Genomic DNA, 24,227 nt, shown 5'->3' on the forward strand with positions numbered 1-24,227 from the left:
TTCCCTTCACCCGTCCATGTCTCTTTTCTCTCCCTCCCTCCTCTCTCACTGAAGCACAGAAACTCTTTTCTTTTTCTGGCAAGCGTGGTCTAATTGAATCACCAAAAAGCGCAGCCGTTTGCCAAAAATGCCAGGATGTTCTGATTATCATAAACTTTGTTTAAGCTGTGGTTTTACAAAAAAATGCTCTGAGTGCATGAAGGGTAGCCAACAAAATAAAAGCAGAAAAAATGAGGAATAGGGGAGAATGCAAATGAAAGAGGGGAGAGGAAAGAGAGAGAACACTGGGGAAGAAGAGGGGTGGTGGGGGCAGCGAGAAGGCAGCCAGAGAGCCACATATGGAAGTGATTCTGTAATTACTGCAAATCTGTGAGCTCAAAAGGAAAGGTCTTCTTTTCGATGCCTCCTTCCCTGCACATAAAACTGCCCTTGTGAGAATGTTGGGCATTAAATACTGAGCAGGAAATATGAAGAAAACGAAGTTCTCATTAGCTTTTTGGCATGTGGGGCTTGTATATAAATATGTATATGGTATATGTTTAGTATGTTAAGAGCTGCTTTTTCTATTCATCTACACAGAAGTAGAAGAAACAATCTATGCATGCTCATTCAACAAAGTCTACTACTGGAAAACATTTGCTTTGCTTTCCTGAGCTTAATCAACCGTCCTGGAAGCTAATTTAAAAGAAAGTAGAGGGTTCAGCCTGGAATAAAGTGAAGCCTCTCATCAGCCACACGCCAAACTGGCATCGTTCACATAAAGCACACATTCAACAAGGTGCGTGAGGGAGGGGGCGGTTAGGGGATGGGTGACAGACGTACAGACGGAAAGACAGAAAGACAGTGATGAAGACTGTCTTCCAAGCCTCAGGCAAAGCAGTGCTTTGCAGGTGTGTATGTTGGCAACGACTTCTGTTCTGCTCAGTCCCCAAACAGTTTCAGCAGCCTGTAATTATCTCGTGCCCTGCCATAACGTGTTCTCATGATGAGTGCTCGAGTTTTACACACACACACACACACACACACACACACACGCACGCACACACATACATACAGTAAACACACCCGGATTGACGCAGTTTGGGCAACGTTATTCTTAGACACATCCAATTAATCACGGCAGGAGATGATTTATGTAAAGTACACAATCCTACCTTTTTCACTTAGAGTAGCGTTTGCCTCGGCTTCATACGCGAGCACATTCCCCCAGAAGTTAGAAACATAAATAGTGGATGACAAGCGCACGCACACCGAAGTTTTCTGTGAAGGAGACAAAACAAAGTCATGGACAGTCTTCAGATAAATCCTCAAATACAGCACAGCAGCTTGTAAAAATCACGCCATTTGGTTTTACGTGTCAGAGATCACTTCAGTCATTTGTCAGATTACCTTCGTTTGTTGCCAATCCGTCACTGTGTCCCGGCAGCTCAAGGGCGTCGATGGGAGCTACCGTGCGTGGAGATTTCTGGCACTGTGTCTCCGCCTAGTGACGGAAAGGAGGACTGCAGCACACGTCCTGTCAATGACGACAAGATAAGAAGGAAACCCAAACAAACAAATAAAGCAAGTAATAGATAAGTAAGTGTCAAGATGTATGTAAATAGATATCTTACTAAATCTGCTACTCCTTGCTTCCCTATGATCATGACGAAATTGAGCATAATCTACTTCTTTTGGCTAATCAATTAAAAAACGTATTTGTAGTGCTTCACACGTGTAAGCACGAGGAAGTGGAAATAAATGAATATTGGTGAGTTAACAAGCCACTAAAGCAAATAATTACTAGATGGAAAAGGATCAAATATATAATACAAAACACAGCTTTTTATTACAGCTTTGTAATAAAACCAATATTTGATTCAACCATTCATTTTATACAAAACCAATTACTTTACCATTGCTATGCTTTAATGTCTTAATTTGTGTTTGTTATTTCTGATTATCAGCAATACTGCGTGTTTATAGTGAATAAAACGCAATAAGCGTCTTTAGAACATATAAACACATATCATGACTTAGTTGAAATTCAATTTTCAAAAGCTAAAATTGACTGTCTGCAATATCTACATGAAAGTGTACTCTTGCATTAAGACTTCTAAGGAACATTTTGTCTCGACAGAGACGCACAGACAGAAAGATTGTCAGTTTGTGTCAATTCCATGAATTTCCACTGAGAGGCGCTTTCCACAAGCTGTGTATAAACCTGCATGAGTCACACAGCAGGTTACAGAGTGTGCAGCTGACTGAATGTTATAGAACTTATCGTTGCGCAAACATTTAAAATTAGGAATAGCCTACAATGAAAAACTAACTTATAAAAAACTAACTTTACCCGTAAGCGCACAGAGGAGGCCTAGTTTTAAAAACACCAAAATATCCATAAATGCTCAAATAATATAGGATCTACATGTGTCAGTATTCTTTCCTTTGACACACGGGCTTTAAACTTGACACTTGCTTGTTGTTTGGCATGTCAATGTTTGGCATGTCTCAGTATTTAGCATCCGTTTGCACCGCTGCTTGTCAGAGAACCAACAGTCACGGTGAGCCACGCCTATTGTGCATGTGCTTCATCCTCCAATCTCTCCATCCCTGCACACCACACGCTCAGTATTTTTGCATAAAATGTGTATCAGTAGGGCAGCGCTCTCCCCGGCACATGCAGAGCTCACATGTAGCGTGGCTTTACTGAACCCATACCACGGTCGAATAAGCGCACCACACTCCCCTCCGCTCCAGATCCCCGCCAATGAAAACGCACAAAAGCGTGAAGGAGAGAGAGGGAGAGAAGGGAGTCCGCGAGATACAAAGAGTGAGCCGAATCCCACACTAACAGACACAACACAAGTTGAGGCGGACACAACGGAAAGGCGGTCACATTTCACATACTTACCTGCAAATGTGATAGACGTGGGTGTTTGTATCAGTGGGTGTGTATGCCGTGCCTGATAGAGTTCACGGATTTGCTGATTGTACTTTCTTGGAATTCGTGAGAATCCTTTAATCTCCGCTCGTGCAACACCACACTCGCGCACGTCGAGGCGCAGTATCCAGAGCACAGAAGGCATCCATGTATCTTTGAGAAGACCTGTATAACTCACCTCTCTCAGACCAGAACTGAGCACTAAGAGAGACACATCTCTACAATTTACCGGGAAACACGCACTGGACACATTTCCATCACTTCTTCAGATTTTTGTATGTAGCAGGTGTTTTACGGAAAACTGTTTTTTGACTTTCTCACCTGTCTTCAAAATACTTTTGCTCCAGTCTAGTGACATTCACGACGTATATCTTCAAGTCAGTTTAAAGTGATCGACATCAACGTGAGACATGGATAACAGCCCTGGTGGTAAGATTAACTTTATATTTGACAGCAATCTCTTCATTATATTAGCAATGCTGACTTAAGAGTCAGGATTGATTAACGGGTCATTGTTTAGCGATTTCGATCATGTTGTTGCCTGTCTGCTTGTCTGACTCAACCTTAACCTTAAATAAAATATAACTTTGATTTAAATCTAAGATATATTTAATCAATATAACGCGGCTAAGTGGCTTTTCCATTATTTATTATTTGACTGATTGTGTGAAACATTTAAAAGCTGAACATTTATTTTCGCCAAATATCTGCATTATTGGCAACTATGCGTACCATTTAATGTACGAGTTATTGTCATAGGACATATATTAGGAGCACGAAATATAAGTTTTGCAGGTTTGACTGAGCCGAGTTGTGTTTATGACAATAAGACTCATGCACGAGTTCGGTCTTTGGTCATTTAATCACGTCAACTTGTTCTTAAACTTAATAAAAGTACAATGTAAGAGTGGACTTTACGCAAACTTGTCAAAACAGTTGCGCTGCGTTTTGACATTTGGACGCAGCGCAACTCTGCTGACAGTGAACCGCGACATATGGGTGTAGCTGGACGCTTCCTGTTTCTTTCCATGAAAACAAACTCACGTGGAGCTACAGTACACTGGCTGTCACTGTAATCAAAACATGTCAGAGCTTGAACTTTAACTGCGCACTAACCCTTTATCATCTCACGGGGGAAAAAAACACAGAAACTTTGGCGTAAATGGCGTGCTAGTTTTTATTATCAAGGCCATGGTGAAGTGCCTTCAGCCTAAAGTTGATAACCGCGGGACTTCCATCCGTTAAGTGGTATTAGACAGCACTTTCTCGAGGTCAGCCAAATAGTGCACATGCCTTCTGTTTCCCCTTTCCTAATTGATTGTGAATCATTTACAACAGCGACAGTCACGTTCCAGCACAGGTGATGGGCGCTCCCTGTGCAGCGTCAACATGTAACTCTAATCTGAGGGCAACACTGAACCCACACAGAGTTATGGCTTTCTATTTATGTTGATAAAGTAGGTCAGTGTTTGTCACGGATCAAGCAATGCAGTTAAAAGTGTGATCACAGATAATATAGATGTAGTATTAGTCAGCCTATAAAGATGAAGACTGCAGACTGGGCTTTTCTGGTGGTGTTTGATGATTGGGGGATGTTATGTGGTGGGGGAAGAAGGACATTTTAAGCTTTTATATGATAGTCTATTATAGTATATATATATATATATATATATATATATATATATATATATATATATATTATTGCTTATGTTCTATTTAACTGACAGTGCATCTTTAAACTTTTTAAGTCTTTTGTAATGTGTTCTTCCTCTCACCGATCTAAATCTAAGTGACCACCTTGAACTGGTTTCCCTGACCTTTAATGTTTCACTAAGTTATTGGAAAGCACTTGACTTAATTTCAATCATGAGGTCAGTGTAGTGACCTAAATAAAGCTCATAAACATCATCATAACTTAGCAAAAATATGGCTGCAGTGGTGGGATGTAAGGCTCATAAAGTAGATCAAATGAGATTGTGTGTGTGTGTGTGTGTGTGTGTGTGTGTGTGTGTGTGTGTGTGTGTGTGTGTGTGTGTGTGTGTGTGTGTGTGTGTGTGTGTGTGCCACACAGTTGGCCTATTATCTATTCCTTCCTCGTATACGCGTAATGTAGGGGAGGTCAGGGCCAGTTTACAGTCCCAAATTTTAGAAAAACAAAAATGAATTTGCATTCGAATTATAACTAGAATATATTTAGCTGCCAAATGATGCAAATCAGAACAATTGATTTTCCCCACTCTCAGGGGCGCACTGTTAGGAAAGGCAAACCAGGTTAATTCTTTTGGCCCTCCAAAAACCTTTTGGATATTGGGCCCTGATGGCCACTCACATTGGCACATTTTGCTATGACAAATATAAACGCCCTTGAACCTCCTATAAAAAGGCACAATACAGCCCCACCTAAAATAATTTATTGTCATTACTTTATTCTCGTAATATTTCAACTTTTTGTTCAAAATATTATGACTGAGACTGCCCCGGTGGAGGTCTTCTGCAAAGGAATGGAAGAAACTGAGTAGTACAACTGATCTTCTCATATAGGCGATCTAAAATTATTAGAATTTTTTCTTTAATTATTATAAAAGGGGATTTTAAGAAACCAACTAAAGCGTAGACCTATATTAAACATACTAGGCTATAATCAACAAAAGGTATGGTGATTGTATATTAGAGAGAAATTCTATTATATGCATTTATGGGTTTGGCCACATACCTTTACTTTACATATTGTTTAAAAACTAGATGCCTGGCTGACTGTGCAGGTGCTGCTGCTGCACAGTCAGACCACCCCGCCGCATAACATGCTGCTCTATTTAATTTGGCTCTTTAATTGTAAGCCCATGGCGGGCTGTGGGAGCTCTGGCTTCTGGCTGGGGCGCAGCTTCATGTCTTCCCAGTGAACACTCCGTCAAAAGCCTCCTCACGTGGCTTCCCTCGCAGAGCCGCGTGCGACGCGTGAGATACCCGGACCCTCCTCCCGCTACTTCCCCGCTCTCACGGACGCTTCCGTGCTGATGCCGCCTGCAGCCATGGTGAGCTTGGTCAGTGGGTCAGCGATTCCATGCATGAACTTTTTTTTCTCTCTTGTCACGTTTTCCCGCCACATGCGCCTTTTGCTTGCATTGAAGAAAGCACCCCCCCCCCCTTTTTTTTAACCACAGAGCTCGCAGTGCGGTAAAAGCTGACTCGATTTTGACTCTGCAACATCTGTACCCAACTCATCGGTTTAGATCCGCTTAGGGTGGGTTTCAGCTGGAACGTGACTCTGCTGTTAAACACATCTCTCCTCTCATCCGCTGCGCTCTCCAAACGATGCTGTAACATATATCGGATTAGAAACATTAAGGCTGCAACTCTGTGGCACAATCCTGAAAGGGATGTTTTTCAACCCATGTTTGACAGAGCCAGCTTGCCAGACATGAAACTATTTCAAGGGCATTAGACTATAGATTTCCAATCATATACTGCTGTTAATAAATGATATCCACTGTGATACCAATACAGTTGCTCCTGGTAACGGCATGAGCCAGTGTGTGTGATACAGCATCAACTTGAAGAAATGCTAGAGGCACGTACACTCAATTATATCAAGTTCCTGTGATATTGACCTACTTACACAAGCCTAGTTAATGAAGTCTACTGCAAGCACCCAAGTAGTGCTCACAGATTGGCCATGTTCAGTAGCACAACTCTTATTTATGGGCATTGCAGATATCCTACATAATGTTCTATTATAGCAAACACGGCATTGCTCTGTTAAGGAAGCAACCTATATGCCATGTTTAGAAACTTTACAAGGGCAAACAAACACTACGGTCACCTTATCTGTAAGCTATCTGTTGCTCTTTCCATGGCCTGTATTATAAGGTGAATGAGTGAAAGTAAGCGATAATATGGATACCTAAATGTCCTATATTTTGCATTCAAATATTGAAAACGACAATATCATTCTATATTCTCCCTCAACTATGCTGAGGACTGAGGGCATATGACAACTAGGCTACTTCCTTCTTTAACCATATGTGGCAAAAAGTTATGATCATAATATAACAAGACATGTAAGAAGAAGGGAGCCTGCAAGGCCAATTCAATTGTAGTAACCTTTGGACTATGACACTTGACACAAACAGGTTTTTATAGTATCCGTCCATCACTACTCGAGAGCAGACTGTAAAAGAGATTGTTAATTGACAGTGTTTACAGCAGGGCGGCTCTCAGGGTCATTCATAAACACTTTCTGTACATGTGAGTCTTCAAGTGGACATGTTTGGGTGGAGTCACGACTGTAAGCTCAGGAAGAGGTGAGGCTCAGGTCTGCTGGGTCGCTCTATGGCTCTGGCATGAGTCAACAAACCACCATCACGTGCTGGGTGAGGGATTATCAATACATAAGAGCTCAAACAAATACTGTGGGCAGCAAATGGCAACACACAAACACAGGGATAGGTCTACTGCACCTGTGCATGATTTCCATATACAAGGCTGAGTTGGCTAAACCACTGTACTACTTGGATGTTGGAAAAGTATTTGAATGTTGTACATTTCTCAGTTGCATGTGCAAAGCCAATCATGAATGAAGTTATAATTTGGACCCATATTTGTTTAAATTATTTTGAATATTAACTTGCATATAATTGGCCATTGAACGTCTCTCTGCTGGACTTTACTGTACACTGAGTTGTTAGTTTATTATAACACCAGTCCAGTCCATACAGTTGAGGTTTTTCCTTTGCAAAAACGTGACTCACATTCTCCAATTGTTGGTGGCACATGAACAGCAGTGGCTGAGATATGGTGTCACCTCATGCCTGGGGAGCCTCCCAGTCAGCTTGTGTTTGTAAACAAAGATCTGACTTCAGATAGTTGAAGTGATTCTCGACACGAGACTGCGGATTTGGTTCGGGCAGTAACAGTGTCAGGAGTCCATGCATGTGAGGCGGCGGTCAGGTGTCGTGCTGTTAGCTGACGCTGGGCACGGTGCCAGGAGAGCGAGGCTATTATTGGAGCGGAGGAGGCAGCAGACCCCGCAGACACGTGAGGCCGTGTCTCAGCTCATCCACAACGCATGACTAGAAGTGCGCGCGCGCACGCGAGAGAGAGCAAGAGAGAGAGGAGGGGGGGGAAACGCAACTTCAGAAACAACCGCAGCTGAACCACGAAAAAAACATTCCACGTATACGGTTCCTATATGAATACTGCATTAGCATGACGCAGGAATTATTTACAAAAAGGTGCGTGTCGTTGGCGCTTCTAATGGAAGCCTGCGTGCTTTGTTGCTGTGCTACCAGCAGTATTTTTAGCGATCACTGTATCCGCTTGAACGCAACATTATGCATATTGCACTCAGGATGAGACAACGACGCAGCAGATTCTCAAAACTGTTCACTGCTGCCCAGAACGTGTGCAACTTTACATCACATAACATCCAAAGCTGTAGATTAGCTGAACGGTTTTTAGGGAATAGGGATTGCCAAATTGAAAATGTATAATACACTTTAGAATTTGTTTATTTAGGCCACTAATTACATGTATGGCACATAATAATGAAAATAATCAATACCTGCAAAATGACATTGTGTGCTTTAATTAAGAGCCGACTCCAAACTCTCCTCCATTCTTCCCCTTGTCTGCAGGAGTCATCCTGTATGCAGGGTCCTCTGGCAGTTCCAGCCCCAGCCCTGGCAGCCCTGGCAGCCCCTCCAGTGGGTACCAAACACAGTCACCTTCTCCACACTCCCAGCCCTCATCTCCAGAGGAGGTGGTCTTCACAGAGATTGGGGTTTTGAAACATAGGGCAGCTACGTGCAAAACCTCATCCTCCAAACTGGTATTCCAGTTCCCACAGATCCACAGTGGCCCTGCAGCGGCAGCCACTCCACATGCATACCTATGCACACCCCATCGCCGGAAAGAGGCCTTGCGGGTTTACAGGAACTTTCACGAGTAAGTGTTTTCCCACTGTCGATTATGCATAAAGATTTATGCCTCGATCGACAATTAGCAGCTCATCTAACTATCTGTTTATCCTTCCTCAGAGACAGGTGGAATGGTTCTGCTTTGCAAAGTCTGTGGGGACATTGCATCTGGTTTCCACTATGGAGTACATGCATGCGAGGGATGCAAGGTAAACCCCTGATCAGAAAAAAAACTTATGGAGTGAGTCAACAATGTGTTGCTCTTCGTGCACCAGCTTCATGTGATTTTGTTTTTGTTGCAGGGTTTTTTCCGCCGCAGCATCCAGCAGAACATCAACTATAAGATGTGTGTGAAGAATGAGAGCTGTCTGATCATGCGCATGAACCGCAACCGGTGCCAGCACTGCCGCTTCAAGAAATGCCTCTCTGTTGGCATGTCAAGAGATGGTGAGACATCCTGACACATTTTTCATGAGAGAGGCCCTCATGCAGTTCTGCCAAAATGCCACAGTGCTCTGATTAGCCAAAGCTTCAGGGAAATGGGCGGCCCAAAAGAGCCACAGTACAGATATGTAGGTCTGTGTGAAAAATGTAATGCGGAAAGTCTTTTAAGGTCATCGTGCCAGTAGCTCAGTCACTCACTTTGTCAGCAGACCTGCACCTGCTTCGCCCTTCTATGTCACTGCACTGCCAAAGATTACCATATGTCCTTGTATCAATCCCTTAAGTTTCTACGTGTCTTTCTCGTGCCTTTGCAGCATCTTCCCACATTGCTCTTACCTCTATGCTCTTGTTCAGTACAGCACCTCCCCCTCCATGTGCCCACCATGTTCCCTCAGCTCTCTTGCATCTCCCCCTCAGACAATGATTTATGAGAAAAGGAGCCTTGGAGTCCCTAAAGCCATCTATCATCTAGAAAACTGCAGCAAACACAGGAATTATTTTAGGAAATTGGAACAGGGTCAACTTGATTACCTTTTGTATGCCCATAGAACGTCTTACTGCAATTAATGAGGGATAGGGCGACACTTAAGCAAGGGATGCAGAAAACAGCCAGTGGTTGTGACAGACTTCATCAGGCGTGATGCTCACATCAACTAGTTTTAGTTTAGATAGCTGAACATTGATTGATCACCTTTCATCACATATTAAGAAAAGAGTTGGGCTGACCTAGAAAAAAACAATACAGAATTGGGCCTATAGTGTACTCATGCATCGTGACCTACTTGGTGTAGTTTGCATGCCTTCTTCCTCTCAGTATGGTTTCTTCTCATCTCCACACGTCATTGCTTAGTAAACAGGTTACTGTTGTTTCTGCACTTCTGGTGCAGAGAAAATAGGGTGGCAAAATATGACTCAAAAAGAGAACAAAGAGTCAGGTCGACCCTCAGAGGAGATTCGAAAGTGTTAAGGACCACAACCTAGAAACCCCTTTTCGTTCTGCTTTAATCATTACAAAAACAGGAAAACCACATGCAACTGCCTGCAGCAATAAATAGTACACCCTGAATTCACACCAAGCAGCTGTGTGACTTTGGCTCTGCAATATAGACAAATTATAAAGTCTGTTGGCATGATGGCACACTTTTCTTCCTCTAACCAGAGCATCATTTTTCCAGATTTGCTTCTTTTTAACCAAAGCAATATCTACTGTGCATATTACACCTCACTCAACCCAACACTGTGGCTTTATGTACATTTCTATTGTTTAACATATGGGACTAACAGTACATTGCTTTACAAATATTGTTGCTGCTATACAAAACTTATGCTACATTTCCAAAGAAATGTTCAGATATGCTATACTGCAAACTTTTCTGCCTTATCCAACTCCACCTAGCACACTCTCTTATTCCCCATCCATCACAGTCTCTCACGTCAGTCCTCTTCATGTTCGCAATACTGTCTTCGCAAATCATTTATGCTCTTCAAGCCCACCTCTCTTATCTTTCTCCCTCTCACGATCTCAGTGGCAGTGACATCACGCTCACGTTGCCCCACTGCCCTACTTACAAATGGAGGGAGGGAGCTGTAGAGGAAGCAGACAGGGGTGGATAGAGGAGAGGATCAGGCAGATGGCAGCAGCGGTCTATAAATAGCCTATCCAGCTGATGGTTACTGTGGGAAGGGGGTGGGGATATGGGTGAAGAGAGAGAAGTTTTATCTCACAACTTATGTGATTCTCCGTTATTAAATTTCATTCTGTGCAGCGTGTGTATGAAGAGGTGTGTTAGGTAACCGTTTCACCAAGCTTCGCTTTAGCTTATAGCCTTGATCTTTAAGGAGGTCATTTTGTCTTGGGTGTCATTTGAGCGTTTGTGTCTTTAGAATGTTATGTAACTTCAGAGAGCATTCATTTTGAGCAAGAAAACAAACTCTGAAAACACAAAACGTGTCCAGTGTAAATGTCCATGTTGTCCCAATGACTGAAAGCTGATCTGTCTTCACTGCTTGTGTCTTCCATAGCTGTGCGTTTTGGCCGCATCCCCAAGAGAGAGAAGCAGCGACTCCTGGATGAGATGCAGAGCTACATGAACAGCCTAAATGAGTCGGCTGCCATGGAGATGGACTCCCCATCAGTGAGGGAAACTGCCAGCAGCTCAGAAGATGTCGACTCAAAAGAGGCCATTGGGGCTATCTCCAGAGCCTACCGTGACATCTTCACCAGCAGCAACAGCCAAGAGAGAGCAGCCAAGAGGGATAACATCTCTACCAGCAATAACACATGTCCCTTTTCTCAAGGTGCCAGTTTTAGCCAAGTCTCCTCTCACCCTACCTCCGGCCAGAGTTATCAGTCTTGCCCTGTTGCGTCTGCCAGTCATTGCCCAGTTGCACCAAATGAAAACCAATCTACGTACCACAATGTTGACAACAATCGCAACACCTACTCAGTGTCAACCAATCAGAATCATGATCAGTCCAACGGTACAACCTCTCAGAGGGGCAGCTCTGCCAATCATAACAGTTTTCACAATGCAGGAAGTTCCCAAAACCAGCCCTCCTGCCCATGGAAATTAGCTTCAGGAGCCAAAGTGCTGGTAAGTGCAGGAAGCATACTAAATTACATCAGGACTCATGTGATGTATCTTGTCTGGGCAACAACTTATGATTCTTTCTATTTCTTTTGTCTTTCTCTCAGGCCTGTCCTCTCAATGCGTGGCCCGTATCAGGCGCAGAGCGCACGAGTCAGGAGATATGGGAATCCTTCTCGCAGTGTTTCACTCCAGCTGTCAAGGAGGTGGTAGAGTTTGCCAAGGGCATCCCAGGATTTCAAGAGCTTAGCCAACAAGACCAAGTCATGCTGCTCAAATCAGGCACCTTCCAGGTAATGACATACATTTCAGAGGATTAAGTTCCAATGTGTGGCTCTGTGAGTCCATGTGTTTCCTTGGTGTAAGTATTTGCCTTGAACTTATCTTTTTGTTCCTCGTGTGTTTTTAGGTTCTGATGGTGAGGTTCTGCACCTTGTTCAATGCTGAGGAGCGTACAGTGACTTTCCTGAATGGCCAAACTTACCCCCTGTCCACCCTGCGGGCCTTGGGCATGGGCACTCTGCTGGACGCAATGTTTGACTTCAGTGAGAAGTTGGGCTCCCTGGGGCTGGAGCCTGATGAAATGGCCCTCTTCATGGCTGTGGTGCTGGTCTCTGCAGGTGAGAGAGGCACATCATTTACTCAAGCTGCAGAGCAGTGACATGTTGTTAGTGAACAAATAATGTAGTCATTGTGTCTGTCAACCACTCACACTTCGCATACCTCTGTGCTCCTCAGATCGTTCTGGCATCTTGGACATGCAGGCTGTGGAGCAGCTACAGGAGGGTCTGATCCGTGCCCTACGGTCACTGATCACTCGTCGTCGCCCAGATGAGAACGCCCTCTTCCCCAAACTCCTCCTGCGCCTGCCAGACCTGCGCACCCTCAACAATCTGCACTCTGACAAACTGTTGGCCTTTCGCATCGACCCTTGAGCGCGCACACACACACACACACACACACACACACACACACACACACACACACACGGGACAGGACTTGAAAATTGAAGAACAAGGACTTGTGCAAACTGAGGAGTGCTTTTCAAAGGGATAGATGAGGGCAGTTGACTCACTATTGATCTTCATGCTGTTTTGGGCCAAATAAACTCATGTCGACACATAAACCTCAACACCCCTTGAAAAACATTGTGCCAGTAAAAAAAAAAAAAGATCATGTAGATTTAGTATAACTCTTTTGGACAAATCATTTGTGCACTTGCTTATTATATCCAGTGTACTTAAGAATAAAAGCCAGTTCACTTCTGTTTATTCCTTAAGCCGTACAGTATCAACAGGCCATCACTAAGCAGCAGCTAAAAGAAAGCAATTACTTAGGGACCATTAGTGATGATTGACTATGTCAGTCTGTGTTTAAGAGAAAGGGAACCTGTATATAATACATAGTGAAAACTGAAATATTAAGGTAAATGTGCATCAATGTTTCACAAACATACCATCTGCATTACTGAAATGAGTTCAATGTTTTAATGTGTCCCCTGTACACAATAAGCTGCATTCTGTCTCTTCCTTTTTTATGACCAATCTTCCAGAAAACATTTGGCACACGTTGGGTTTAAGTATGCCAACTTCATAAATCAATGGCATGTTGTATTATTTCACAAAAACATTGTATCTGCGTCACTATATCGTATGACAGCTGGACTGATGGAGACGCCTCGTGCATGTTTGGTTTTGTAGTTCCTTTGTTTATTTGTGTTGCTGTAAATATTATGTTACCCTAATGTCTATGTATCAATGATTGAATTGATGTGATGGATCGGAAGGATGAGTTTGGTGTAAAGAAGAATGTACTGACCTTCCTGTAATAGGTGGGGGTTTGGCCATGCCAAGGGGGCTTTGCACTGGAGAACATGTAGTAGGGATTCTCAGACGGCTTAGACGCACTTAATGATGTAACCAACCAGCATAATCCCTGAAATCACCAGCACTCACTCCAAAACGCACCCTTCCTCTGCCCCCAATGTTTGTCATACAAACACAATAGATATTTTTGTGTGAAAGATCTTATTTGATTGGTCTTCTCACTGTTTGTTTGTTTGATTATGGCTGATTGAGCACATTGTGTACATTTTGTAAATATCTATTCCTAAATAGAAATTATATAATGATATAAAATTCAAATTATGTATTACTTCGCTTGTGTGTCATTCTTTTGTGTCCATTCAGGCAAAATGTAGGAAAGATTTAGATTTAGAAAAATAACTAAGTACATTTTCTCAAATATTGTATTGTACAATTTGCTGCTTTTATGCTGCTTTGTACTTATACTCCACTACATTTTAGGAGTATTGTAAATAAAGAAGTTTAAATCTTTTCCACTTCAACCAGCTACAACAGTAAAATGCTGCTTGCACACTGACACATCAGTATTGACATCTAATAATGACATAAATAATAATACACCAGTCAGAGGGGACATTTTACTAAAGAAAGAGTTATTTTACTTGTAATTATTACTTTATTAGGCTTTTGGATGCAGAACACTTACTTGTTATGGATCTAATTAGTCTACTTCTTCCACCACTGGCTAGGATTGTATGGATTTGAGAAATTAGTAGCCCAATGCAACCAGAAGTGTGCAATGGTATATCTTAAATTAGACTTAAATTGTCATCATGTTTACACAATACCCTGTGAGTTGTTAGCTTGTGCATTTTAGAGTCACTGTGTTTTTGCCATAGCTAAAAATCTAGGTCATACAGAGTACAACAACGTATGCTAGTTTATTATCATTAGCCTATAGCATGCTTTAAGGCCTACACATCTGTAATGAAGTCTGTGTGACGATGTTATCAAAGCGCGTGGGAAAAGTAGGCCTACTACTTCAAATGACGAACTATTAGTAAATGAATCAAATCAACCTTAAGAATGGACTGGCTCTCTGAGAAAGTTGCAACACTTGATGTCTGGAAACACGAGACAACTTTTTCCTACCTGCAAGAAATCATAAAGCAAAGTAGTGATGCCACCTTGTGGTGAAATAATATATCCCGGATCCCGGAAGTGAATGGCCTGTTTTCTACTCTATCATACAACATCCATCACTTTTTATGTTTCATAAACTTTTGTACGTCGATAACTAATATGGAACCGCCTTCAAACGGCACGGTAAGATATATCCTATAGTTTGTTACACTATAGTAGAAAACATAATGGTAGGATAGTGTCGCAGGTTACAACGATTGTATCTTAACGTCGGCAGCACGTTAGCTTGTAGGCTAGCGTTAGCTAAATAACAAAAGCACGTCGGTACATTTGACGTGTATAAGTAAACAAAACGGAATTGTCACAAGTCAAGCTTTCCTTCATTGATGCAGGTAACCCAATACTCTACTACCCTATCTGACTAGTGTCGTGTTGTTGAATAGTTTAATTCATTAAAGTAAAAGCTTAGTAGCGAAGTTAGCTATGAATTAACGTGGTGACGTAAACGCTCCTCTTTCTGTCTTTACTTCTTGTTCCCCTCGTCTCTCCACAGGTGCTGACAAATAGAAAGAAGAGAGTTGAAAACACCCCAGGACCTCAGGTTTGACCTCAAGTGGGTGCAGTTTATCACACCATGTTGGTGACAGCATATCTTGCCATCATTTTCCTGCTTGCCCTGTGTGTTGGCCTGGAGCTCACAGCTCGCCGCCTCACCCCACCTCAGTCTACTCCTACTGCTGTAGCCAACCCAGTGTTCCGTCGCTTCCAGAGTATATTCCTCCGGGCATACCTTTTGGCTTTGTGGGCAGACTGGCTCCAGGGTCCTTACCTCTACAAACTGTACCGCCACTACAGCTTCCTGGAATCCCAAATAGCCATCTTATATGTGTGTGGCCTGGCCTCCTGTGTTCTGTTTGCTCCTGTTTCAGGCTGGCTCCCTCAAGTCTTGGGCCGCAGACAGACATGTCTTCTCTTCTGCCTGTCCTACTCTGCTTGTTGCCTCACTAAGCTGTCCACAGACTACTTTGTTTTGATTGTGGGTCGGATCCTGGGGGGTCTGTCCACATCCCTACTCACCACCACATTTGAAAACTGGTACGTGCACCGTCATGTAGAAGTCCACGATTTTCCCAAGGACTGGATCCCCAGTACCTTCGCAAAAGCTGCTACCTGGAATCATGGGCTCGCTGTGGGAGCAGGGTTGGTGGCTAACTTACTGGCTGAGTGGCTCCACCTGGGGCCGGTGGCTCCCTTTCTCCTGGCTATCCCCTGCTTGGTGTGCTGTGGCTGGGTGGTGCTAACAGACTGGGGCAAGGAAGAGGCCGAAGAAGTTCCTGAAGGGGACAAACAAAAACTGCCTCTTGGCACTCCAAATGGAGGTGAAACCCGTTTGTCTGCGAGGGCCCGTTTCTCACGCAGCTGCTTTGATGGGTTGCGTTGCCTGCTGTCAGACAGGAGAGTTATGCTCTTAGGTGGAGTGCAGGCTCTATTTGAAAGTGTCCTCTACATTTTTGTTTTCCTGTGGACCCCTGTACTGGACCCTCATGGGCCTCCTTTAGGAATAGTGTTCTCTTGCCTGATGGCTGCCAGCATGGCCGGCTCCTTGCTCTACCGCCTAGCCACCTCCACACGCTACCGTCTGCAGCCTGGCCATGTTCTCTGCCTGGCTGTGCTGATGGCTTTCTTCTCCCTCTTCATGCTGACCTTCTCCACTGCCCCAGGCCAACCTAGACCACATGAATCCTTTCTGGCCTTCCTGCTGCTGGAGCTGGCCTGCGGACTCTACTTTCCTGCAGTCAGCTTTCTCCAGGGCAGGGTGATCCCAGAGGGGAAGCGGACCAGCGTGCTGGCCTGGTTCCGGCTGCCTCTGCACCTGCTTGCTTGCCTCGGGCTGCTGGCGCTACATGGGGAGATATCAGGAACAGGTGGAGGGGAGGAGGGCAGCGGCACCAGCCACATGTTTGGAGGCTGTGCAGTTATGATGCTGGCAGCTTTGATGGCTGTAGTCAGTCTGTTCACTCTGGGCAGAAATGACACAGACCTGAGACTGGAAGGAACCAGAGGGGAGGGGGAGATGTTCTGAGAAGAGGGTCCACATTTTCATTTATGCTTGACTGGTTTCATGTGTAATGTGCCAGTTTTGTGTGACTTAAAGTCCAGACGTCATGTGTTCGACTGGAACATAAATCTATGTTTTGCCAAATGCAAAAAAGAAAAAGTGAAGGAAATCAAAGTTTTTGCTATTTAAAAGCTAAATTTAATATTATTTTTTATATGTTGCCTTGTTACTTCTTTGTTGTTTCTTTGGGAGAGAATTTTACAAATCCTGTCTGTAGGTATGCTTTAGGAACATGGCCACACAACCTACATTTCTGGAATATCTCAAAACTCCTGTATTATTCCAGATAACATGCTATTGCCTCATTGCTTCCACCTAGAGGGAGACGGGGGGGGGGGGGGGATTTGTTTGACAGGATATAACTAAATTCAACCATCAGTATCCCCATCAATAATGTAGTAGTTCCATCATATGTTTAAAAACAGACATGAAAGTAATTTACAGAGAGCTCAATAAATATCCAAAGAAATAATGTCATGACTAGCATGTGGACCAGTATCTGAATGTCAGTTCTTTAAATATTTATGTGTTTTTTTTCATCTGTTTTTTTTTTTATTGTAGAGAAATCTACAGTTGGTCAGTTTTCCTTTTGAATGATTTTTCTGCAACATCAGGGTAGTTTATCTGTATTGTCTTAACATTTCTGTGCTCTTTACACTTTTAAATAAAAGTGAACATATTGTACATAATGAAAATGTATTTGTCTGATATAACTGGAATTTCTATTGTTTGGCATATTGATGTTTTATAATATTTATTCAGTATAAAATTAATCCAAAATGGTACGAATATTTGTATTTACCTAATTTTTAAAGGGAAAATGTATTCCCAGTAAAGACTGCCCTAATTGTTTCTAACTACTTCTTTTTGATTTAATTCAATAAAAAATAAAAAAACTCTTTAGCATAAAAGTAATTCGGCAAAAATAATTTAAACGTATATAGAATATTCATAATAATGAGGATTAATTTGAAAGTTATAGCTGTAAATTGTTCACCTTTACTGGAAAAAGCAACCTGTGTTTCAGGTTTTCAAATGCAAGAGGCCTATTTATATTCACAGAAAACATTTTATTGAGCATTGATTGAACTAATCTCCCTCTCCTAGTTTTTGCTGCAGATAATTTTTCCAGATTTCTCTCGACTTCTCTCCTCCATAACGCACCATGCAGGCATCCTTCCTCCCCATTTTTAGTCCTGCTTTGGTACAGTCACAGCTTTTCTCTATGGTGCAGCTTCACCTGGATGCTGCTAGAACACCCCTCTGTGGGTGAGGGAGGGGTATCTGCACGAGTCTTAACTGCGTTGTTTTGGGATTGCATCACCAAATCGTCACAGGGTGTCCAGTCAGAGCAGGCAGGAAGAGCATTACCAATCTGAGGTCCTTTCTCACAGCTGTCAGTCCTTTAGCTAGACTCTGTAAGAAATACTGTATCAAGAAAGGAGACACCAGAGCTCCATTGACTGGTTGGCATACAGAACGAAAGACTACCTACTGCAGGACGACACACAGGCATCATGACACAGGGCAAGGTAAGACTGTGCTTTAATATCATTCAGTTAATATTTCCATCCTTTTCTATACTTAGATTTTTTGTATGGGACTTGAGTATTACATAAGTCAGTTGATATGCCTGTCTCTACTCTGTCCCTTTAGTGTCACTATTGTGAAATGCTTACTGGCAATGCAGGCTATTCAATAGTGAATACCACCAGATGAAGTCATTTTAATGAATGATAACTAGAGCTTGAGCAGTGCATATTAATGACTGGTTTTGTGTTCTGCAGCATATTTCTAGCCTTAAAACAATAGTTTACTCATTGAGTAACCTATTATTATTATTATTATTATTATTATTATTATTATTATTATTATTATTATAGGTATCTTAATCTTGTTGTAATTTTCATTTCTGCTGATATATTTGTTTGTGGTGTTCAATGCTAAACAGTTACATATTACTTGAGTTTATGAATGAAGTGCGTCACACGCTGTTTTGCCATGTTGTAACTCCTACTTGTCTCCTAGTCCCAGTTTGTATATCACATCCAGATTTTGAGGGTTGGAATAGTGTTGGGTGGTTTTAAACGACCTTCTGGGTTTTTCAAGCATCGCCGGTTAATTATCGTTTAGCATCAACGCAGCTGAAAAGTCCGATGCACTGTTAGCATCCGTGACGTCGGCTGAGGTTCACGTTAGCTGCTCTGACGTAGTGACGTCCAATTCTAACTGCGCACATTTTCAGCGTGGAATCCCATGGTTGAATCTCTATTTTCCTAAATTATATACATCTACGTGCGTGTGTGCAATATGTTTTTAATGAATTGGCATTAAAAGCACTGCTTTTCTCCCAATTATTTTCGTTTTCGATGCAAGTAACTGCTATATTTCTCATCATAACTATTGAAGTAATACTCACATGAAATATAGAAATCACAAGAATTAAGAATAATTGTACAAATATAAGTTTATTATATGAAATAGTATTGGGTTAGAAAATGCAAGCCGATGTCAACAGGATCGGTGTCAGCCATATGTGTCAACCTATCAATCAAACTTTCAAAAGTATTAAGAATAATCAGGAAAATGTATTAAAGTAAAAGTATAAAGTAAATATACACAATGCAGAAAAACTATGCAAAGTTTTTACATTAAAAATGACTTAAAAGATAATACAAAATAGTTTATTAGCCATAGCCTTTAGGCCTATACTGTTGGGTAGTTTAATCTTCATAAAAACATCATATTTAAGAGCAAAAAATCTTAATTAGTTAAATAACTATAGCTGTCGGACACGCAGTTTGTGTGTGAGTGAAATGTAGGCCTAAAAAATGACAACACTTGAAATGTGCGCTGAAGTGTCAGTGTAAAGTACTATAGTATTATATCTAAAGGGGCTGCTACAGTAACAACAGTCTAAATTATTGTAATTTATCCTTGTATAATACATCCAGCAGCATCTGTAAATCCGTCATGACCATTTATCCCAATACCTGTTTTCCATTTTCTAAGATGGAGAAGCTCCTGCATCATGACACTTGTAATCATCCTGAATAGTATGAATTATATGTGATTCCTTGCACCATAAAGTTTTACAATTTCATATTTGTATGTCACGCTTGTTACTTTAGTGACACTCTGGGGAACAGTAAAGCATATGCAACACTGTATCTGGAGCATTATTGACTTACTCTCACCTAAAATGTGTAACATCATACTCTAAACTAAAATCTAACATTGTTCATCTTGTGTGCTCCTGTATCAGCTGTTACTTGCAAGCAAAGCCGCCAATGGCAGTGGAGAAGCTTTAGTCGCACCAGCTCCTCCCAGCTATGAAGAAGCCACTGCAAGTATGACAACAACTCATCGTCCTTTATTTAATCATAACGTTAGCGTGTCGATGTTTGGGATGGTGTGGTGGTGATGAGATTACAGAAGTATATATTGGCTGTTATGCATTGTACATCCTAACCACCAAAATGTCCTAAATAAATGTATTTCTCAAGGCACCAGTGCTCCTTGCTACAATGATGTTGAGATGCTCACAGAGTTCACCTGGGATGATCTCAACGTCAGGAGGATCTTCATCCGTAAGGTATCAAAAGATTAAGAATCACAATAATAGCTCTGTTGTGAATGTTGTGCATCACTAATAATTTACCTCAGTTAACAGTGTTAATCATGTACAATTATGCAAAAAAATAATCATTCTGAGTTGCTTTCTTTTAGGTGTACACCATCTTGATGATCCAGCTTTTGGTCACTCTCGCTATTGTGTCCCTTTTCACATTCTGGTGAGTTTTAGACTAATCTTTTTCACATTTCTCTCATGTTTAACAATATTGAACAAGTGATTCTGGGTAGTGATCTTACTTAAGACTGTTATTTTTAGTGATCCCGTGAAGGACTACATTCAAAGCAACCCTGGCTGGTACTGGGCCTCTTAGTAAGTAACAGGTTTAGTCAGTCTGAAGTCGGTAATACACAGTTCCTCAGTACATTGTTGGTTCATGTCACTTCTATCTAACAAAATATCTAACAATGTTTATGTTGTTTAACAGCGCTGTGTTCTTTGTCACATATCTGACCCTGTCTTGCTGCTCTGCACCAAGGTAAGTCTTTTTTTTATTATTGAATGGACATCCTCATAAAAATAATAACATAAATCACTTAGTGTTGACACTTGACACTTGTCCTCACTCCTACAGGAGACAGTTTCCATGGAATCTGATTCTGCTTGGCATCTTTGTAAGTACAAAGCAGACATTTATGTATTTTATAAACATTTAATGTCTAGACTCAATGTTGTGTTCTTCATTAGCACTGTTTACAAATCAAATCAAACAGATGGAGGTTTAGACTCATAGATTGACAATATTTGTTCATTCATGTTTGCAAATTGACCGCTAAAATGAATGTATGAATATATTTTATATAACAAATTCCTGCTTTTTAACATGACTATCATGTTCTGTTACAGACCCTCTCCCTCTCCTACATGACAGGGATGTTGTCCAGGTACACTTTTATGTTTTCTCACAGACTCTCTCCTTAGCCAGCATGTTGGCCTTTGCATCCTATGTAGGCCTACATACACTGTGTTTTGTTTTTAATGTCTTAAAAACATTTTCAGCAAGTTTCGTTTGCATGTTTCTTGTTTTAACAGCTTCTACAACACCAAGTCGGTGGTGATGTGTCTGGGCATCACAGCAGCAGTCTGTCTCCTGGTCACAGTCTTCAGCTTCCAAACTAAGGTGAGAAAATAATGTTTTTCCTTAACTGCACTTTATATATAATCTGATGTACTGTATGCATGAGTGGAAATCATTCACGTGTGTCAGCTCTTCACGTTGTTGGATTAACACAGGTTTGATTTCATGTGCTTTCTCCATCCAGTTCGACGTGACATCATACCAAGGCGTGCTCTTTGTCTTCTGCATGGTGATGTTTGTCTCCGGACTGGTGCTGACACTCGTCCTTCCCTTTCAATATGTAAGTATGACTGTGCAATTACACCGGTTATGAGTTATGTAAGGATGACTCCCAAACAACCAGGTTATAGTTCCATCAAATACAAATGTACATTTAAAGTTTGACAAATATTTGGCATGAGACTAATGCAGACTCAACTATAAATTGAGGTCATAATTATGAATTGTACCATCATATGCATTCAGATATTACATAGTGGAACTTTTATGTTGGGATCTAAACACTCACATCACATGCCATTTTCACCATTTAGGTACCCTGGTTGGATGCAACCTACGCTGCCTTGGGAGCCATATTGTTTACCATGGTAAGAGTACAGACCATTACTGACAGTCAACTCTATATATATATATATATATATATATATATATATATATATATATATATATATATATATATATATATATGACCATTTAAACAAAAAGATGTCTTACTTACTGCTTTATTTTCTGTTGCAGTTTTTGGCATTTGACACCCAGCTCCTCATGGGGAACAAGCGCTACACTCTTAGTCCAGAAGAGTACGTCTTCGCCACTCTCAACATCTACCTAGATATCATCTACATCTTCTCCTTCTTCCTCCAAATCTTTGGAACGAAACAAGAGTAAACCATCGCCCCACCTTTCTTACCTACAGACAACATTTAGCCAGACATAAGAATCTTTTAAAGTTTTGTGATTGGTGTGATTGTGATAACAATGCTTGCAATTGTAACAGCTTTATTTATTTTTTGCCTGATACTGACCAGGCCAAAATACATGTACATAGATGTGTGTCAGTGTTCACATCCAAAATGTCTACAACCTCTCCCTCCTCTCGAGCATGTTGTGAACCCACACCACATTTTAGGGTTAGCTTACTAGCTTTACCAACAAGAAACAATCAGTGATCTTCCTCCATTTAACATAGATAACACATACTGTGAGTGTCCATCTAAAGCTGTATGGGTGTCTTTATGTCCGTTCCTGCCTAGATATCATAAATGTCTTTCATACAATAGATGTCCGTGCTCTTCAAGAGGTATGTGATCTACAATACATTATGCATGACTCTTAAAAAGCCCTAACTTTGCCAAGTGTGGTCATTCAATCATTGGGCTTTTGCTGTGAGTGTTGATTTGTTGACTGGAAGCTCAAATCTAACTTTATAAAATAAGTTTATTGTATTTTTAAGCATATCTAATGTTGTCTCAATACTGTGAATTACATCTCTGCCTTAATTTGTTACCCATATTTACTGTATACTGTTTGGTCTGTTTTTATTTTACTCATGGTTTTACCCCATTTAACTCTGAGGCTGTCATACATTGTATTGACATTGTTGTATTGTTTATGTTTTGTATATCATTTATTTAATATGTATGATTGAACCTGAAATGTTTTGAATGAAGATTGTGTCGACTATCTTTTAAAAAAAAAAAAATCTTTCATTAAAGACATTTAGTTTGGGCAAACCTTAATTGATGGCATTATAGTTTTTGGTCCTAATATTATTTAAACATTTGATTAGTTTGAAGTGGTGACTCATGATAATTGAAAATAAACAAGACAGTGCCATAAATGCATGGAATCTATTGTACATTTTGATAATGCCTGCATTTGTGGAAGGCTTGAATGCTATATTTTATGACATTTGAAGTTTATTTTTTTATGACAGAATGAAATATATATTTCAGAAAGTGTGTGATATATATATATAATGGTGAGTTTGAAACTTGAAATGAATTCATACGTCGTCTAAAGTGGCCTTGGACTATCTTTATTTGATGATATTGATGTAGTATATTGTTTATAGAGCACCCTGCATTTCATATTGGTGTTACTGTATTGATTTATTAAAGGGTGAATGTGTATGAATGGACTCACTGGGTCTCTCTCTGGCTGATTCACCCACACAGTTAAGGTATAGGTAGCCAATTTGAGGACTATGGTTAGGTAAACGTCATGTACTGCTGGACTATTCTGCATTTTGATGCACAGGCAACCTAATCATTTCCAACACAGAGCTGAACTAATGATCTACCTGGGCCTCTTCACTCATCCCCCAATATTTTTGCATTGTTGCCATCTGTCAATTCAATTAGTTACAGATGGAAGAGAAATACTCAAAACCTATTGGAATATGTTATGCATCATTATGAATTATTAAGACATCTTAGAAAATGATTAAAACATCTTAGAAAACACTTTGTGACTACATGTGTCTGATTATTTCATTCAAAATATAATTAGAAAATCAGAGAAGACGCCTATGTCTACGCCTGTGTAGCCTAAATAAATATTTAAAAAACAAAACAAT

The 24,227-nt window shown here is 41.1% G+C and overlaps 4 protein-coding genes across 6 annotated transcripts in view; 3 read left to right on the plus strand and 1 right to left on the minus strand.

Annotated features, from left to right (window-relative positions):
- rarga (retinoic acid receptor gamma a) overlaps positions 1-12,735 on the minus strand; it is a 53,386-nt gene extending 40,651 nt beyond the window's left edge. For both annotated transcript variants that reach the window (XM_029435066.1, XM_029435065.1), the window contains exons 1-4: positions 12,594-12,735; positions 12,355-12,484; positions 1,390-1,516; positions 1,155-1,260 (exon numbers count right to left, since the gene is read on the minus strand). The gene's annotated coding sequence lies outside the window, so the exon portion shown is untranslated. The remainder of the gene's footprint in view (positions 1-1,154; positions 1,261-1,389; positions 1,517-12,354; positions 12,485-12,593) is intronic.
- Positions 2,830-14,024, plus strand: nr1d4a (nuclear receptor subfamily 1, group D, member 4a). Its single transcript, XM_029435064.1, is given in 9 exon segments — positions 2,830-3,352; positions 8,557-8,806; positions 8,808-8,866; positions 8,959-9,047; positions 9,141-9,285; positions 11,305-11,876; positions 11,978-12,163; positions 12,280-12,490; positions 12,609-14,024. Coding segments are annotated over 9 exon segments (1,728 nt in total). The 5' UTR covers positions 2,830-3,333; the 3' UTR covers positions 12,806-14,024.
- Positions 14,025-14,853: 829 nt separating this feature from the next.
- On the plus strand, positions 14,854-17,632 carry mfsd5 (major facilitator superfamily domain containing 5). Of its 2 annotated transcripts, none has more exons than XM_029436052.1 (2): positions 14,854-15,001; positions 15,372-17,632. In XM_029436052.1, the coding sequence occupies exon 2, from the start codon at positions 15,453-15,455 to the stop codon at positions 16,899-16,901; it is 1,449 nt and encodes a 482-aa protein (XP_029291912.1). In that variant the 5' UTR covers positions 14,854-15,001; positions 15,372-15,452; the 3' UTR covers positions 16,902-17,632. The 2 variants fall into 2 exon arrangements, with proteins under 2 accessions (XP_029291912.1, XP_029291913.1); XM_029436053.1 differs by lacking the exon at positions 14,854-15,001 and adding an exon at positions 15,052-15,210.
- Positions 17,633-18,064: 432 nt separating this feature from the next.
- LOC115011098 (protein lifeguard 2-like) lies at positions 18,065-23,789 on the plus strand. Its single transcript, XM_029436054.1, has 12 exons — positions 18,065-18,469; positions 20,203-20,287; positions 20,444-20,532; positions 20,667-20,731; positions 20,830-20,883; positions 20,999-21,049; positions 21,146-21,185; positions 21,418-21,455; positions 21,604-21,691; positions 21,834-21,929; positions 22,183-22,236; positions 22,388-23,789. Exons 1-12 carry the CDS (start codon positions 18,455-18,457, stop codon positions 22,535-22,537), a joined length of 825 nt encoding a protein of 274 aa, XP_029291914.1. The 5' UTR covers positions 18,065-18,454; the 3' UTR covers positions 22,538-23,789.
- The last annotated feature ends 438 nt before the right edge of the window (positions 23,790-24,227 follow it).

The sequence above is a fragment of the Cottoperca gobio genome, chromosome 7 (genome assembly GCF_900634415.1).
Source record: "Cottoperca gobio chromosome 7, fCotGob3.1, whole genome shotgun sequence".
Lineage (NCBI taxonomy): Eukaryota > Metazoa > Chordata > Actinopteri > Perciformes > Bovichtidae > Cottoperca > Cottoperca gobio.

What these genes read in the sequence shown, in the direction of transcription:
- mfsd5 (XM_029436052.1), top strand. Translation starts at nt 15,453, where the DNA reads ATGTTGGTGACAGCATATCTTGCCATCATTTTCCTGCTTGCCCTGTGT.
- LOC115011098 (XM_029436054.1), top strand. An exon ending in GGCTGGTACTGGGCCTCTTA is followed by an intron (nt 20,884 to 20,998) that starts GTAAGTAACAGG and finishes GTTGTTTAACAG; the next exon opens with CGCTGTGTTCTTTGTCACAT. An exon ending in GAGCCATATTGTTTACCATG is followed by an intron (nt 22,237 to 22,387) that starts GTAAGAGTACAG and finishes TTTCTGTTGCAG; the next exon opens with TTTTTGGCATTTGACACCCA.